Source organism: Macaca mulatta, chromosome 16, assembly GCF_049350105.2.
Source record: "Macaca mulatta isolate MMU2019108-1 chromosome 16, T2T-MMU8v2.0, whole genome shotgun sequence".
Lineage (NCBI taxonomy): Eukaryota > Metazoa > Chordata > Mammalia > Primates > Cercopithecidae > Macaca > Macaca mulatta.
Genome location: NC_133421.1, coordinates 83,933,755 through 83,952,333, shown reverse-complemented (window position 1 = coordinate 83,952,333; position 18,579 = coordinate 83,933,755). Strand labels below are relative to the sequence as shown.

Here is an 18,579-nt window from a genome sequence, read left to right as displayed (position 1 = left end):
TGACCACGACCCTCCAGGTAAGTTCTCTTATCATGGAGGCCCCTCTGGCCGGAACTTTCTGTGGGACACTTCCCTTTTCTCAAGCTGGGTAGTTGCCTGTAGATATGAACCTCTGCTCCCTCAGAATATCTCTCCCAGGCTGGGCACAGTGGCTCATGCCTGTATTCCCAGCACTTTGGGAGGCCAAGGCGGGAGGACTACTTGGGCCCAGGAGCTTGAGACCAGCCTGGGCAACATGGCAAAACCTCGTCTCTACAAGAATTACAAAAATTAGCCGGGCACGGTGGTGCACACCCGTAGTCCCAGTTTCCAGGGAGGCTGAGGTGGGAGGATCTACTGAATTCGGGAGGCGGAGGTTGCAGTGAGTCGAGATTGTGCCACTGCACTCCTGGAAGACAGAGTGAGACCCTGTTTAAAAATATATATATCTCCCAGCTACACCAAATATCCAGAACAACTCTGGTAAGTGTCTTCGAGGTGAAACAAGAGCTCTTGGGAGAGGGAACATTGTGATTTTCCCTCCCCTGGCTTGAGGAAGGCTGGTGCTGGGTCTTCTTCTGATCCTGGGCACTGCGTGGAACTCAGGAGGAGCCTCTAGCCTCACTTCCAGCTTCTCTACTTGGTCCACTCTAACTGGCTTTCAGGTGGACAAGGACCCCCGGAACCACTCACCTGCCCTAGCTGGCCGCCCTGCCTGGCCACACCTCACAGGCCGGGGCCCTTGGGGCAGGGACCCACCTCATGTTCCGACATGCTGACCGAACACTGGATGCCTGTGTCCACTGGGTTCCGCTCCACGAACTGCTCGGCCAGCTCAGGGTTGGGCATGATGTCGATGTTCAGCTCGGCCTGGCGGTCAGAGAAATTGCACTGCTTCCCGAACTCGCTGCGCTTCTTGACGTACACGTACACAATCTCCATGGTGCCGGCTGCTGGGGGGAAGAGGGAGGGTGTGGGTGAGGGACCCCACCGGCCCCTTTCCCATCTCCACAGGTCCCGCCGGGACAGCTCCAGGTTCTCAATCTGGTTGGGGCAGGAAGCAAGGGGTGCTAGGGAGATCCTAGGAATTTGTCCAGAAGCTGCATCTGCATTTTAAAAAATCCCGAGTGCCGACTATATGCTAAGCAGTACCCTATTTAGCTCGTGCAATTGTTCTCTGAGGAAGGCAATAAAAATCATCATTTCGGCCAAGCAAGGTGGCTCACAACTATAATCCCAGAACGTTGGGAGGCCAAGGCAGGTGGATCACCCGAGGTCAGGATTTCAAGACCAGCCTGGCCAACATGGTGAAACCCCATCTCTACAAAAATACAAAAATTAGCCGGGCATGGTGGCTCACACCTGTAATTCCAGCTACTCAGGAAGCTGAGGTGGGAGAATCACTTGAACCTGGGAGGAGAAGGTTGCAGTGAGCTGAGATTATGCCATTGCACTCCAGCCTGGGTGACAGAGCAAGACTCCATCTCAAAAAAAAAAAAAAAAAAAAAAAAAAATCACCATATTATTTGAGGGCGTTTGATGCTTAGATGCCCTCAGTGACTTGCCCAGGGCCCTATAGCTAATACATGCTGCAGCTGGCCTGAGCCGATTCCAAAACTCTTACCCACCAAATGATACAGTTTTTGTCTTTTGTTTTTAGGTTTTTTTCTTTTCTTTTTTTTTTTTTTTTAAGACAAAGGCTCGTTCTGTCACCCAGGCTGGAGGGCAGTGGTGTGCTCACAGCTCACTGCAGCCTCAACCCCTGGGCTCAAGTGATCTCCCACCTCAGCCTCCCAAGTAGCTGGGACCACAGGTGTGCAGCACCATACCTGGCTAAGTTTTGTATTGTTTTGTAGAGATGGGGTCTCGCCATTTTGCCCAGACTGGTCTTGAACTTCTGGGCTCAAGTGATCCATCTGCCTCAGCCTCCCAAAGTGCTGGGATTATAGGTATGAGCCACTGCACCCAGCACAATACGGTTTTCACTGAATCAGTGTTTACTGACAGGCAGGAGGAAATATTGATGGTGATGACGTTGGACTAAACTCCCTGACATGCTGGGCATGAAACACACAGGACAGATTTGAGACCCCTGGGCCCCTTCTTGAACCCTTCCTCCCCAACCCAATGGCCCAACTCTCACCCAATTGTCCAAAAGGCTCATTGGTTGCCAGACTCTGGCCTCTACCACTCTCTGGGCGCCACCCTGGAAATCTCTTCCCTCCAACCAGGACAGAGCTGAGAGTTGACCTCAGACAGAGAGAAAGTCAGGGGCTTCCCCAACAGGCGGGACACGGAGGCCTTTGGGAAAGCCTCTGACATGTGCTGCTGGCCATGGGGCACAGCAGGGAATTGGGAAGTGGGCTGGGCTGTGCCCTGCCTTCAAGTTCCGGGCCTGCCGTCACCAGCTGCGTGACCTGGGCGGGGCCACTTAGTCCGTCCGAGACCTGACACATCCACAGAATGCTGAGAAGTGAAATGAAAGTGCTCCAGTGGCGTCAGAGGTGGGGTTCACAGGCCATGCGAGGAAGGGTTTCTTACTGATGCTGATTAGAAGTTGTAAAAATGCAATGGGCTGGGCCATTCCCACGTATTACCCTTGACCTTTCTGACTCCTCCATGACATCACTAGACCCCACTGGGTCTGAAGGCTTGCTCAGTGAGTTCAATGGCTGGCCCTTTGACCTGTGTGCCTGTCACATCACACCATGGAGTTAGCCAGAGATGTCCATCTGCTGGCCACCTGGGCTTTCAGAAATTGTGCCTTTGATAGCAAGTTCCCAGGGGCTCAGATTGTGGGTCTGTGCAAGGCTCCTGGGGTTGCACAGAGCCCTAGGACGAAAGATGTGGATGAGTGGCTGGTGCTGGTGTAGGGAAGATAAACTGAAGAAGAGCTTGCCTTGGTAGATTTACAACCAAAGGCCTTTCAACGCCCAAGAGATTAGGTGAGCAGGCCAGGCATTTTGGCTCATGCCTATAATCCCAGAACTTTGGGCGGCCGAGGCCAGTGGATCCCTTGAGGTCAGGAGTTCAAGAACAACCTGGCCAACATGGCAAAAACTTATCTCTACTGAAAATACAAAAATTAGCCAGGCGTGGTGGCGTGTGCCTGTAATCCCAGCTACTCAGGAGGCTGACGTAGGGGAATCGCTTAAACCCGGGAGGTGGATGTTGCAGCGAGCCGAGATTATGCCACTGCACTCCAGCCTGGATGACAGAGTGAGACTCCATCTCAAAAAAAAGATTAGGTGAGCAGGTTTTGCTATTTTTTTTTAAGTTTTAATTTTTAATTTTTATGGTTACATAGTAGGTGTATATATTTATGTGACACATGAGAGGTTTTGCTATAAGCATGCAATATACAATATACAATCATGGGAAAAGGGGTATCCAGGCACGCCTGCAAGCATTTATCCTTTGTGTTACAAACAATCCAATTATACTCTTTCAGTTATTTTTAAATGTATAATTAAATTATTTTAACTATAGTCACCGTGTTGTGCTATCAAATACTAGATATTAGTAGTCACATCGTGGAGAACGGGGTATCCATCCCCTCAAGAATTTATCCTTTGTTAGTTTTTTCTTCTTTTTCTTTTTTCTTTTTTGAGATGGAGTCTCGCTCTGTCTCCCAGGCTGGAGTGCAGTGGTGCAATCTCAGCTCACTGCAAGCTCCACCTCCCGGATTCATGCCATTCTCCTGCCTCAGCCTCCCGAGTAGCTAGACTACAGGTCCCCACAACCATGCCTGGCTAATGTTTTGTATTTTTAGTAGAGACAGGGTTTCACCGTGTTAGCCAGGATGGTCTCAATCTCCTGACCTCGTGATCCGCTCGCCTTGGCCTCCCAAAGTGTTGGGATTACAGTCGTGAGCCACCGCGACCGGCCTATTAGTTATTTTTAAATGTACAATTAAATTATTACTGACTGTAGTCACCTTTTTGTCCTATCAAATAGCAGGTCTTATTTATTCTTTCTTTTCTTTCTTTTTTTGAGACGGAATCTCATTTTGTTACCCAGGCTGGAGTGCAGTGGTGCAATCTCTGCTCACCACAATCTCTGCCTCCTGGGTTCAAGCGGGTCTCCTGCTTCAGCCTCCCGAGTAGCTGGGATTACAGGTGTGCGCCACCACGCCCGGCCAACAATGTTAACAAAAACAGAAGCCACAGACTTGGAGAAAATATTTGCAAATTATTTATCTGATAAAGAACTTGCATCCAGAATATGGAAAGACTGACCAGGTTCCCAGCACTATGAACAACAGTTTCCAGCACCACTCCTAAAACAGTGATCACAATTCTTATTAAAATTTCCTTTTATGAGACAGTGTCTTGCTCTGTCACCCAGGGTGGAGTACAGTGGCATGAACACGGCTTGCTGCAGCTTCCACCTCCCAGGTTCGAGCAATCCTCCCACCTCAGCCTTCTGAGAAAGTGGGACCACAGGCAGACACTAGCACATTGGACTAATTTTTTTTTTTTTTTTTTTGGTATTGCCCAGGCTTTTCTCAAACTCCTGGGCTCAAGTGATCCTCCTGCCTCAGCCTCCCAAAGTGCTGGGATTACAGGCACGAGCCCATTTTCAAGATGAAGAAACTGAGGCCTGGAGAGATGAAGTATTAATACAGCGTCTAAGGTCACAGTTCTTCAGTTCAGGCAGAACCACCAGGCATGTCTGGCTCTAAAGCAGTGATCGTTAGTCCTGACTGCACATTTAGAAACACCTGGAGGGCTTTATGAAATCACAATGCTGAGTTTGAACCCCAGAAAAACTACATCAGAATCTCTCATCAGTATTTTTTTTTTTTCTTTTTAATTCTCCAGGCAATTCCATGTGTAGCCAAGTTTGAGGACCACTGATTTAAAGTGAGGGACCTTAATCTCTCAACCAGCATTTCTCAAACCTGGGATCTTCCTTAAAAATATACAGACTCCCAGGCCTCTCTCTTGCAAATGCTGAACTAGATGCCTGGGGCAGGGTCTAGCATCGTGTTTTTCACAGTCACCCTAGATGAACATGATTACCAGACCTGTGTCTAACCTACTTTCTCCCGCCTCCAGGGCTACAAAGAACCAGACCAGTGGGCCCTGGCCACTGGCCCCTGAGAGGCAGGGCAGGAGCTGTGTTCCCCTAGAAGCATGTGCCAGGGGAAACTTGGACCCTGGAGGAGTGGGGCAGTAGGTAGGGAGAAGGAGGGTAGGAAGGTTAACCATTTGCATCCATATACATTGTTCCTTGAAGACAGTACCATCCCCATCCCACTCCTAGCCCCGGAGCAACTCAACCTCAACCAGACTGTTGCAGAAAGTGGTTTTTGGTTTTTTGTTTGTTTTTGAGATGGAGTCTCGCTCTGTTGTCCAGACTGAAGTGCAGTGGCCTGATCTAGGCTCACGGCAAACTCCGTCTCCCGGGTTCAAGCGATTCTCCTGCCTCAGCCTCCCATAGTTGGAATTATAGGTGCATGCCACCATTCCCGGCTGATTTTTGTATTTGTAGTAGAGACATGGTTTCACCATGTTGGCCAGGCTGGTTTCAAACTCCTGACCTCAAGTGGTCCACCCGCCTCGGCCTCACAAAGTGCTGGGATTGCAGGCGTGAGCCACCGCGCCCAGCCTTGTTTTCTTCCCTTTCTTGTAGTTTGGAAATTCTCTTTCCTGGGTGGAAGCAATGGCTTAGAGGGCACAGGGTGGGATGAGAAGCCCAGATTGTATCAGGGGTGCCGCAATGTGTTTATCCCACGTGGACAAAGCTAGGGCCTTGTGAAAAAGCATGGGAATCCTGTGGCATCCTCTCCTTTGCCAAGGCAGTGTGAAGCACCTGTGCCTCCCACATGGGGCTGCAGGACTCAGGCAGTTAGGGCTGCCTGTCTCTGTCTTTTCAAAGACAATTGCTGCAAGCCAGCTGGCTCCTAGGGGACACAAGGAGGCTGAAGAGAATGAGGAAACCCCAGGAAGACAGAAATAGCCTCTTTAGCCCAGATCAGACTTTTAACAGCTTTGCTTTCCTTCTTGGTGCTTCCCAAGGCCAAGTCCCGAGCGAGAACAGAAGCATTGTCTTGTGTCTGGAGGCAGACAGAGGGGACATTTAAAGACTGGCCCGGTGACGGGAAGACAACCCATTCAAGGACCCAGAGCAAGCTCTTTCTCATAAGCTGGCAGGGTACGCAGATGAATAGCGAGGTCAGCAGAGGGCGTCTCAGGAGGTCTCCCGCAACCTCTTGTGAGACAAGTGCTAGAGGGTGGGCTTCCCCAAGCAAGGCCTGAGTAGGGGTGTCTGCATGGGGGGACACAGCGGGGACGGGAGCAGTGTCACTGCCCTCTGGGAGTTTTGGGGGAAGATCCTCCCCCCATGGGAACCTAGAGTCCCAGAGGTGTGCAGGACACCACCATGAGTCTCAAACACAGGAACACGCAGAATCAGGGACACTGTGGTCCCGACATCAAAGATTCAGGCGTCTCCCGCATCCCCAGGGAGGCAGTCAAATGGGAACCTTCGCTGACTATAAAGACAAAACTTGTCTTGTGCAGTGCGAATGAGCAAAGTAATTCCTGGAGAGAACCTCCGGTGGCTTAAGGGAAAGTGTGTTTTCCAGGCCGGGAGGGAGGCCAAGGGAGCGATGGGGAGGAGGAGTGTCAGCGTGGGAGACTGGGAAGGAGGCAAGCTGGAAGGTCAGCCCTCCGCATTGAACTCCCTAGTGGAATAAGGAGATGAGAACATTTTCCTCTTCTTCTTGGTCCCTGACGCAGCCCCTACTGGGTTCCCGCGACTGGTAGGCCTGCATGGCACCTGGCAGGAGAGGGCTTCCTTCCCTCTTTCTTTGTTGTTGTTGTTTTTGAGACAGTCTTGCTCTGTCACCCAGGCTGGAGTGCAATGGTGTGATCTTGGCTCACTCCAACCTCTGCCTCCCAAGTTCAAGTGATTCTTGTGCCTCAGTCTCCCGAGTAGCTGAGATTACTGGTGCGTGCCATCACACCCGGCTAATTTTTTTTTTTTTTTTTGAGACGGAGTCTCACTCTGTCACCCAGGCTGGAGTGCAGTGGCCTGATCTCAGCTCACTGCAACCTCCGCCTCCCAGGTTGAAGCAATTCTCCTGCCTCCACCTGCCACGTAGCTGGGACTATAGGCGTAAACCACTGCACCTGGCCAGAATTTTTGTATTTTTAGTAGAGATGGTGTTTCACCATGTTGGTCAGGCTGGTCTCAAACTCCTGACCTCAAGTGATCCATCTGCCTGGGCCTCTCAAAGCACTGGGATTACAGGCGTGAAAACCGCACCCGGCTTTCCCTCCCTTTCTTATGGCCTTGTGCACTTTGTGGAATTCCAGGGTCCTGAGGGACTCACGGTACCCTCAAAAGAGGCAGACCTCCCTAGAAAGCCCCCATTTGTTTTCTCCCAGGGTAACACTAAGCATGGCTGAGCACCCCAAGGAAGGTGAAGGCTGAGGGCAGGACGAGGTGGGAAGAGGTCCTCAGAATTGGAGAGCGATGGGAGTCAGTGTCTACCCGCCCTCACCACTACCTTGTGGTCTCCTTGACGGAAAGACTGTGGTCTTTTATTCACTCCAGTCCCCCGGGCCTGGCACACAGAAGGGGCCCAAGACTCCTGTCACCTTCTGCGTTAGTGACTGCGATAACAGCGCCTACCAGGCTTCTCTCTACAGCTCTCTCCCCTGTTCCTTCTCTGCTGACCGTGGCAAACAAGCAAAGAGGATTCGAGAGGAAAACACGTAGGGTCTGAAAGCTGGGAGAAGACACACTTCTGTGGTTCAAGAGAATGTGGTAAACCTTGATCTTGAACAGAAAGGAGGAACCGCACACGCTCTGGAGGAACTCGCGGACTGACCTCGATCACACGAGAACGCCAGCTCCAAGGTTGAGGAAGAAATGAAAGAAAGCACTTAAAACACCTGCCACCTAGCAGGTGTGCGATATTGTTAATTTACGTCCCTCTATCCTGAGCAGAAAGCTCTCCTCTTAAAGGGCCCATCTTCCCATCACCCTAGCCCAAGGCTGTTTTTTTCCATCCATTCAGCTGTAAATCCTTCAGAGGTCTCCAGTCCACTCCAGGACACGGACTGTATCAGGACCTGGGCGGGTAGGAAGGTGTGAGGCAGGGTGTTCAGAGGCTGCAGGGTCCTGCGACTTGGGGCGGATCCAGGGCAGCGAGGATTAAGGGGACAGAGAGCACTAGGAGCGCTAGTCCTGACAGCCACCATCCGGCAGAGCTATCCCAGAAGGAAGCCCCCCCAAGAGGAATTTTTGGCCCTCTTGGTGATTATTACCCTAGAAGTCTCTCCCTGTCACTCTCCACTCTAGTCTTTAGCCTCCGACGTCCTCCTGGCGCCCGCCCCTTACCCTGGGTCCGCTCCTCCTGCTTCTGGGTCTCTGGGAAAGCGCCCAATCCACGGTCCCGGCTCCAGTGCTTCTCAAACGGCGGCGTTTACCGGTTGCTTGGCAACCCAGCCTGGCTCCGGACGCGCGGGGCAACGCGGAAGGACCCCGGACCACGTGACTCCCGTTCTGCCACGTCGGAAGCGCAGCTCGTCCGTCTTCTTTTTGGAGGCCTCCGGAGTTAGGAGAAGAATTAACCAATAAGTTGGTAACATACCAGTAATGATCATGAACATTTGTAGGAGCGTTGCCAAAGCGCTTATCCAAACCTACGTTTGTATGCATTTGCATCGAGCAAGGTACCCAGAAAATGCAAGTAAGAATAGTCAGTGCTTGGGAAGCCCTGGTCCCTGGGTGGTTATGGCGGGCTCTGCTTACGATCTTGGCCGAGTGTGTTGTTATGCCTTCCTTCAGTTTCCGCATCCATTCAGTGGGAAGTATAACCGCCCCCCCGCCCCCCGCTACCATCCTTCCTGCACTTTATGTAACAAACACACCTTCCTGCACCACCAGAATGGAAACTCCTTGGGAGTAGAAGCTGGGGATTTTTACAGCTTAGCTGGGTGGTTGGCACGAAATGTACTAGGTTCATTGAATGAATGGATGGATGAATGAATGAATGAAACGAGTCATGTTTCTCAGGGAGTTAAGGCAATTGAGATCATGTAAATTAAAATAAGGGAATTTGGGGCTAGAAAAAAATGAATTTGAATCCCAGTTTGGCTACCTACTAATCTCATGACCCCAGACAAATTCCTTTCCTTTTCTAAGACTCAGCTATCCTCATCCGCAAAGTGGCAGGACAGTGGCGGTGCTTATTAGATAATGGGGAGGATTAAGTGAGAGACAACACAGGGGCGTGTCCAGCCCTGTCCAGAGCTACTGGTGCCTGAATGAAGGCAGCTCGGGGAATGAGGTTATCCGGAGTTCAGACGCTGACATTGGAAATTTGGATTGGGACAGAAGAGGAGTGCGTCATCCAATAAGTGGGATTGGGGTTGGAACTGGGCCTTGAAAAATGGTTATGAGTTGCAGGGAAGAGGAGTGGGGAGGGCGTTCCAGATTGGGGGAGGGCATGGCTTGAGCAAGGAAGGAAGGGGCAGCCGTCATGGAAGAAAGGCATTTTGCGAGGATGGTGGGTGGATCAGTCTGGCTGGGGTCGAGAGTCCCTGCAGGGGAAAAATGAGAGAGGAATTTGCAAAGGTCAGCCGGGGCCAGTGTGTGGGGGGTCCCAAGAGAGGCAGGCTGAGGGGCCCAGACAGCTTTCCATGGGAAGCCCTCAGCGGGTTTGGGATCTGTGAAAGAACAGGCAGGAAGCAAACATTTCTCTCCCACTTCCGAACTTCTCCATAAATGTGTGGTCACCACTACCCACCTGCCTTTAGTGGGGCAGGTACAAGGAAATTCCCAGTGAGACAGCACCTTGCGAGGCCACACTAACAAAAGACAAGCCGCTAAATGACTGCTGCCACCAACCTCTCCTGATCCGTTCTGGCTCCCAGCAGTTTCTCGGGACAAAGAACTCTTAGGGGTGGGTGCTGAGGGTCCTGACGGGGGCTGGGTGGAGGAGCTCCTAAAAGCCCCACTGAAATGACTTTGTGTGGTCAGAGGTGAATCGGACCCAAAGTCTCCAAGAGTAGGAAACGATCCACTCCATGATGAGGCAGTGGCTGGCTGGGGTTGCAATCATAATGCAACCCTTTCCACTCCACCTCCAGCCCTGGGGAGCCGAGGGCTTTCTGAAGACCCATTATTTTGTGGGTGGGAAAATGGGTTAGAAGGGGAAACAGGAAAAGTTGAACGGAAACTGCAGCCACCTTTACCGTATTATCCAACAATTTAGTATAGGCTCCCCACCCCCACCCTCACCCAGAAGGCTGCAGGCCGCCGACTACAGAGGGCAGCTCTGTTCACTGGCCAAACAGTCACCCCTTGGCAGGCCTGCCTCAGCATGAGGTCATATAATTAGGAGTATTCACAAGGACCTAGTTTGAAAACAATTGCGGTGCCTCTCAGATCTTCACCGAATCACAGCATAACTGACAACAGAAATTCTTTGCTGAGAGCCACCCCTGGCCCTGGACATCCCCAGGCACTGCCACAACCCATTGCACTGCTGTGTCCCCTTTAGTCCCACCAATCTCTCCTGATCCATTCTGGCTCCCACCAGTTTCTTGGTGTGTGTGGTGAACTACACATAAAATTTTGTGTGTGTGGTGAACTACGCATAAAATTTACCATCTTAACCATTTTTTAGTGTATAGTTCAGTGGTATTAAGTTGATTCACATTGCTTTTGGTCTCGCTCTGTCACCCAGGCTGGGGTACAGTGGTATAATCATGGCTCACTGCAGCCTCGACCTCCAGGACTCAAGAGAGCCTCCCTCCTCAGCCTCCCACGTAGCTGGCAACACAGCTGCACATACCCATGTTCGGCTAATTTTTTTCATTTTTTTGTAGCCACAGTGAAGAGGCAGGACTTGATTCTGAAGGCAGAGCTCAGACACCAGACCATACTGAGGACTAGCTAAAACAGGAAACAGGCAGAAGCAGCTCTCCGTAAGACACATACACCAGTGTGCCATGTCAGTTTACCATTGCCATGGCAACACCCGGAAGTTATCCGTTCCTTCCATGGCAATGACCCAATGACCTGAAAGTTACCACCCTTTTTCTAGAAATGTCTGCATGATCCACCTCTTAATTTGCATATAATTAAAAATGGGCATAAATATGACTGCCAAACTGCCTCTGAGCTGCTAGTCTCTGCACACTGCCTACGGGTAGCCCTGCTCTGCAGGAGCAGCCATGAGCTGTAGCACTGTCACCTCAGTCAAGCAGTGTTCCTCTACCACCGGCTCACCCTTGAATTCTTTCCTGGGCAAAGCCAAGAACCCTCCTGGGCCAAGCCTCAATTTGGGCCTTGCCTGCCCTGCATCATCCCTATGTTGCCCAAGCTGGTCTCCAACTCCTAGGCTCAAGCGATCCTCCTGCCTTGGCCTCCCAAAGTGCTGGGATTACAGGCTTGAGCCACCGCGCCCGGCCTTGTGTTTTACCTTTCTTTTCTTTTCTTTTCTTTTCTTTTCTTTTCTTTTCTTTTCTTTTTTCTTTTCTTTTCTTTTCTTTTCTTTTCTTTTTTTTTGAGACACGGTCTCCCTCTGTCACCCAGGCTAGAGTGCAGTGGTTCTATCTCACCTCACTGCAACTTCCACCCCACCCCAGCTCAAGCGATCCTTCCACCTCAGCCCCCTGAATACACCAGGTGTACACCACTATACCTGGCTATTTTTTTTGTACTTTTTGTAGAAACAGGGTCTTGCCATGTTGCTCAGGCTGGTCTCAAACTCCTGAGCTCAAGCGATTCGCCCACCTTGGCCTCCCAAAGTGCTGGTATTACAGGTGTGAGCCACCACACCCAGGCCTATGCTACCTTCTTGAAGGCAGAGTATCTACATAAATTATTTGGAATCCTGCGTGAGAGATTCGTTAGTCACTTTTTTAGACTTAACTTTGCTTGGCTCATAATGTGCAATACAATAACATTTGGTAGAAACCATCTGCTCTTCCCACCAATGCTGAAAACAAGCTGCGCGTGGTTTGCCGGAGTGAGGTGCAGGCAGCTCGTTGTGCCGGCTGGCTGCTGTGGCACCCCTTCCCAAAGCGTCTGCCTGCCTCACCAGCTTCCTTCCAGGACTGCGAGTGCCTAGAAAGTGGAGACCTCATTCTATTCATCTTCATAGTCAAGTTCTTGTGGGGGGGGCCTGGTTTGTAAAAGCTTCCCAGGATGGAATTCATCACATCAGTGGCAAGCCCACCAAGCCCTCGTGTTGCTAGCAGTTAAGTAACACTAGTTGCACTTTTGCTAACGCAGACCAGATCTCTGCTGTTTCGCCCAGGCTGGGGAGTGCAGTGGCATGAACTTGGCTCACTGCAACCTCCGCCTCCCTGGTTCAAGTGATTGTCCTGCCTCAGCCTCCCGAGTAGCTGGGATTACAGGCATGTGCCACCATGCCTGGCTAATTTTTGTACTTTTCGTAGAGATGGGGTTTCACCATGTTGGCCAGGCTGGTATTGAACTCCTGACCTCAGGTGATCCACCCACCTTGGCCTCCCAAAGTGCTGGATTACAGGCGTGAGCCACCGTGCCCAGACTCCCTTGCATTCTTTCTGGAACTGTAGTCCTAGGGTCAGTCCTGCTGAGCCCTCCTCAAGGCCCCTTGCCCTCTCTTTTTCTAAAACTCTGAGCAATATTTGACTAACCAGAGGCAGCTGTACTTGCCAAGGGACATGCTCCACTCATGCAGGTGTGACTTTTCTTGGGAAATAGGGGGCACCAGAATGAAAAAAAGTCATTCATAATCCATGTCCAAAGAAAGCAAAATAGGAGAGTGGAAGACAGAGCAGGAGCCATATCCGAGTGCATTTCTGGGGTCAACTGGAAAAGGAGACTTTGGAAAGATTGAAACTCTTTTATTTTTGAGACAGAGTCTCGCTCTGTCTCCCAGGTTGGAGTACAGTGGTGCGACCTTGGCTTCCTACAACCTCCATCTCCAAGGTTCAAGCAATTCTCATGCCTCAGCCTCCTACAGAGCTGGAACTACAGATGCCCGCCATCATGCTCAGCTTATTTTTGTATTTTTAGTAAAGAAGGGGTTTCACCATGTTGGCCAGGCTGGTCTCGAACTTCTGGCCTCCAGTGATTCACCTGCCTCGGCCTCCCAAAGTGCTGGGATTACAGGTTTGAGCCACCACACCCGACCCCCCGCCTTTTTTTTTTAATTTTAAATATTTTATTTATTTTTTGAGACAGAGTCTCACTCTGTCCCTCAGGCTGGAGTGCAGTGGTACAGTCACTGCAGCCTCGACCGCCTAGCTCAATTGATCTTCCCACCTCAGCCTCCCGAGTAGCCAGGACCACAGGTGCATGCCACCATGCTCAGCTAATTTTTGTATCTTTAGTAGAGACAGGGTTTCACCATCTTTTCCGGGCTGGTCCCAAATTCCTGGGTTCAAGTGATCCTCCTCTGGCCCCCCAAAATGCTAGGATTACAGGCGTGAGCCACCGCGCCTGGCCAGAAGCTCTTTTAAGGCATTTTGGGAAGACCCCACATCCTTATAAGCCCTGGGGGACTAGCACCTTCTGCTTCTCTGACAAGGCACCTCTATCCTGCCTGAAAAGCCCCCACTGCACAGCACATGTGCTGGGAACGGTAGAGATGGGAATGCTGGAGAGCGATGGGGCAATCGCAGGGGAGGTGGAATCAGATTGCTCTCCTCCCACTCTGGCTGAGACCCGGGAGACTGTGGAGTCAGGGTGTGGGGCTCTGGGTCACCACAGGGCATCCAGAGTTTGAGGGAGTCCTGGAAGAGGCTGTGCCAGGCTGTCAACCACAAACTTCAAACATTTCTCCCTGGTCAGCTTTTCTTTCCCTCCTCCACAGGAGGACAGACCTCTCCCTTGAGAGCCAGGCAAAGGCTAAGACCTCTTGCCCAGTCGCTTGGGCTCTCTCGCCCTTGTTCTACCTTGTTCTACCTGGGGTGGTTTGTTGGTGTGGACCACCCCATGCCCCTCTGTGAGGCCTCCCCTCATCACTTCCTCTGTGCCAGCTCTCTGGTTTCCCTCCTGCTTCTTTGTTCTTTCTCAGCTCTTTCTTCTGCCTGCTCCTTATTTATTTATTTTATTTTTTTGAGATGGCGTCTGGCTCTGTTGCCCAGGGTGGAGTGCAGTGGTGTGATCTTGGCTCACTGCAACCTCAACCTCCCGGGTTCAAGTGATTCTCATGCCTCAGCCTGCTAAGTAGCTGGGACTACAGGCATGTGCCACCACAGCTGGCTAATTTTTGTATTTTTTTTTTTGTAGAGATGGGGTTTTGCCACGTTGGCCCAGCTGGTCTTGTCTCAAATTTCACCACGTTGGCCCAGCTGGCCTCAGCCTCCTAAAGTGCTGGGATTATAGGCTCAGCCACCACACCCGGCCTGCTCCTCAATTGTTGGGGTCCCAAACTGGACTCTGCCCACTCTTTCTGGGCTCCTCCACTCTCTCCTTAGCATTAGTGACTGTATCTATGTGTTGTCTCCCAGCTCCAGGCCTCATCAGTCCAGACTTTGAGTTGCCTGCCTGATGTTGCCCTCTGATGTTACAAAACCCTCTCAAACCTATCAGCAATGAGGCCCTCTTCTCCCCATTAGCTCCTCCCCGGTGTTTGATGGGTTACTAGCACCCGTTTGTCTACCTGATCACCTAGGACTTAACAGCTCTTGATGGGTTCCTATGAAACAGGGTGATAGATGTGTGTACAACTACCATGACCATGGGCACTGACTTGCATTCACCTGTTCAAAGACAAACATGAGTGCTGCTTTGTGCGCATGAGCCTCAGGAAGGCATTTGCATTGTGCTTTCAGAAAGTACCCATCAAATCGACAAATCGTTGGCAGGTGGGAAGAGTTTTTCTCTCTCTTTTTTTTTTTTTTTTTTTTGAGATGGAGTCTTACTCAGTCGCCCAGGTTGGAGTGCAGTGGTGTACCTTTGTGGTGAGTGTTACAGCTCTTAATTATGGCACGGACCCAAAGAGTGAGCAGCAGCAAGATTTATTGTGCAGAGAGAAAGAACAAAGCTTCCACGGTGTGGAAGGGGATCCGAGTGAGTTGCCGCTGTTGGGTGACCAGCTTTTATTCCCTTATTTGTCCCCTCCCATGTTCCATTTTTGTCCTATCAGAGTGCCTGTTTTTCAGTCCTCCTTGCGATTGGCTACTTTTAGATTTCTGCTGATTAGTGCGTTTTACAGAGTGCTGATTGGTGCATTTTTACAGAGCACCAATTGGTGCATTTTACAATCCCCTTGCTAGCTACAGAACACTGATTGGTATGTTTTATAATCCTAGCTACAGAGTGCTAAATGGTGCATTTTACAATCCTCTTGTAAGACAGGAAAGTTCTCCAAGTCCCCACTCGAGCCAGGAAGTCCAGCTGGCTTCACCTCTCACTGCCACCATGCCCAGCTAATTTTTGTATTTTTAGTAGAGATGGGGTTTCACCATGTTGGCCAGGGTGGTGTTGAACTCTTGACCTCAGGTGATCTGCCCGCCTCAGCCTCCCAAAGTGCTGGGGTTACAGACATGAGCCGCCGCGCCCAGCCAGAGTGTTTTTCTCAATGGGATTCTGGTGCTGACACAGTCTCCGCTCTTCTCTGTACTCCTGCATTGGTGGTTGAAAGTGGAACACATTTTTGTTGTTGTTCTGTCAGACCAGCTGCTTTTGGGTGATGGGTATGTGGGGAAACCATTGGCTTCCAGGGGCATGAGCCCATTGCTTTACTTCTTTTATTTTTATTTTTTGAGACATGGCCCTTGCTCTGTCACCAGGCTGGAGTGCAGTGGCACGACCACAGCTCACTGTAGACCTGCCAGGGCTCAGGCGATCCTCTCACCTCAGCCTCCCACGTAGCTGGGACCACACACAGGTGCACACCACTACGCCTGGGTAATTTTTGTATTTTTTTTTTTTTTTTTTGTAGAGACGGGGTCTCACTATGTTGCCCAGGCTGGTCTCGGCTTCCCAAAGTGCTGGGATTATAGATATGAGCCACTGTGCCTGGCCCAAAAGTGGAGCGAAGTTTTAAAGAGTGACAAGAAGATGTCCAAGATAAAGCATGAGGTAGAAAAAGCAATTGCAGAACAATATGTATAGTGTGACTATATTTCTGCACACACAATTAGGACAAAACATGGAGAATGTGAACCAAACTGGTCCCGGTATTTTGCTCTGGGTTGATGGATTATAGGGGATTTTCACTTTCTCACACATTTTTGTAAAGTTTGAAATGTTTGCACCACACACATTCTTTTGTAATCAGGAAAGACGATGACGGGCTGGGTACGGTGGCTCATGCCTGTAATCTGAGCATTTTGGGAGGCTGAGGCAGACAGATTGCTTGAGTCCAGGAATTCAAGACCCAGCCTGGGCAACATGGTGAAACCGCATCTCTACAAAAAAAAAAAAAAAAAAAAAAAAATACAAAAATTAGCCGGGCATGGTGGTGTGCCTGTAGTCCTGGCTACTGGGGAGGCTGAGATGGGAGTATGGCTTGAGCCCAGAAAGTGGAGGCTGCAGTGAGCCGAGATCGCACCACTGCACTCCAGTCTGGGCGACAGAGCAAGACCCTATGAAGAAAGAAAAGAAAAAAGAAAAAAAGGAGAGAAGAGGAGGGAAAGAAAAGGAAGGAAGGAAGAAAAGCAAGAAAAAAAGAAAGGAAGAAAAATGATGACAATTAAAACAGACAAGCCAAAACAAGAGGCCCAAGATTCCAGGAGTTTAACCAAATGTCCAGATGAGACCCTGAATTTGTATGTAAAGCAAGTCAGTGTTGATAACGTTCCTTGTCTTCCTTGCTAATTTGTAAACTGCATGAAGTCAAGGACCCTGATTGCCTTAGATACTTCTGTAGTCCCGGAATTTAGACAACGTGGTGTTGTGCTTAGCCAGGGGCCAGCAAACTGGAAACTACTGGAAAATAGAATACATATTTTAGGTTTTTTGGGCCAAGAGGCAAAATGAAAGATATCACGTAAGTACTTACTTTTTAAATGTTTATATTTTTTTAAGACAGGGCCCTGCTATGTTGCCCAGGATGGTCTTGAACTCCAGGACTCAAGCAATCCTCCTGCCTCAGCCTCCCAAAGTGTTGGGAATACAGATGTAAGTCACCATACCTGTCATAGGTACCTATATGACAAGAAAGGAAACCAGTTTCCACAGATTGATTGATTGATTGATTGATTTTGAGATGGAGTCTTGCTCTGTTGCTCAGGCTGGAGTGCAGTGGTGTGGTCTCAGCTCACTGCAACCTCTGCCTCCTGGGTTCAAGCGATTGTCCTGCCTCAGTTTCCTGAATAGCTGGGATTACAGGCACCCATTACCATGCCTGGATAATTTTTAAATTTTTAGTAGAGACAGGGTTTCACCATGTTGGCCAGGCTGGTCTTGAACTCCTGACCTCAACTGATCCATCTGCCTCAGTCTCCCAAAGTGCTGGGATTACAGGTGTGAGCCACAGCACCCGCCCGATTTCCACAGTTTTTTAATTGATGAAAGAAAAATGTTATAATAATTAAGTATAATTTTTTGGTAATACAGGTCTATTAATGAGAAGAACGGAATCTTTGGGGAGGGAGATAACATTTTGCCTAATTGAGGTTCACAGTTAGTGTTCTCGACCATCAAAATTAGTTGCAGGCTGGGCTCGGTGGCTCATGCCTGCAATCCCAGCACTTTGGGAGGCCAAGGCAGGTGGATCACTTGAAGTCAGGAGTTTGACATCAGCCTGGACAACATGGTGAAACCCCGTCTCTACTAAAAATATAAAAATTAGCCAGGCGTAGTGGTGCATGCCTGTAATCCCAGCTACTTGGGAGGCTGAGGCATGAGAATTGTTTAAACTCGGGAGACGGAGGTTGCAGTGAGCCAAGATTGTGCCACTACATTCCAGCCTGGGTGACAGAGCAAGTCTCTGTCTCAAGAAAAGCCCTCAGCCAAAGATCCTGAATCAACGTCCCAGAAGAAAAAGGTAGAAAGAAGACAGTAAAGCAGACTGTATTCCGGGCACCAGCACCAGGCATAGGGATTTCCTAGCCAGGCGGTGGCCATCTCCATGCCTCTGACCTCTGCTGACCTCTGCCCACCATGGGTGGGAACTAAACGGTTACCTTCCCTGGCTCTACAGAAGACGACAGCCAACTGCAGGGGTCCCTGTGCTGGCCAAGCCCGTGAGCCTGCGGGGAGGCTGGTCCGAGGAGAAAGTGGACCAGCTCCCATGACCTTACCCCACTCCCCCAACATGGGACACTTCGTATAGATGTGTACAGTATATGTACTTTTTTAAGTGACCTCATCTCCTTTCGCAGACCCCACATGCCCAAAGGCCTTGGGACTTCCCACCACCTTGCTCCACAGACCCAGCTAGGCCTGACCTGTGCCTTATTCCACATGCCGCTTGGTCTCCAGCTGATCCCGACGCTTTGTCTTCCTCTCATCAGTTCTTTTGGGGGTGTGTGTGTGTGTGTGTGTGTGTGTGTGTGTGTTTTTAATAACTCAAAAAAAAGAAAAGACTTCGAGGAAGAAAAAAAAAAACCCAAAAAATAGTTGAGAATGTCTGAGTTTTTTGTTAACCATTTAAAAATATAAAAACTATTTTATACTCACAGGCCTTCC

The 18,579-nt window shown here is 50.1% G+C and overlaps 1 protein-coding gene across 2 annotated transcripts in view; it reads right to left on the bottom strand.

Annotated features, from left to right (window-relative positions):
- Positions 1-8,448, bottom strand: part of DNAI2 (dynein axonemal intermediate chain 2) — a 43,631-nt gene extending 35,183 nt beyond the window's left edge. The window contains exons 1-2 of one of the 2 annotated variants that reach the window (XM_028836750.2): positions 8,335-8,448; positions 739-932 (exon numbers count right to left, since the gene is read on the bottom strand). In XM_028836750.2, coding sequence (XP_028692583.1) covers positions 739-921 — 183 coding nt within the window. In that variant the 5' untranslated portion in view covers positions 922-932; positions 8,335-8,448. Of the gene's footprint in view, positions 1-738; positions 1,024-2,122; positions 2,357-8,334 lie in introns of those variants that run through there. The other variant, XM_077972631.1, reaches the window with a different exon arrangement.
- Positions 8,449-18,579: the final 10,131 nt, after the last annotated feature.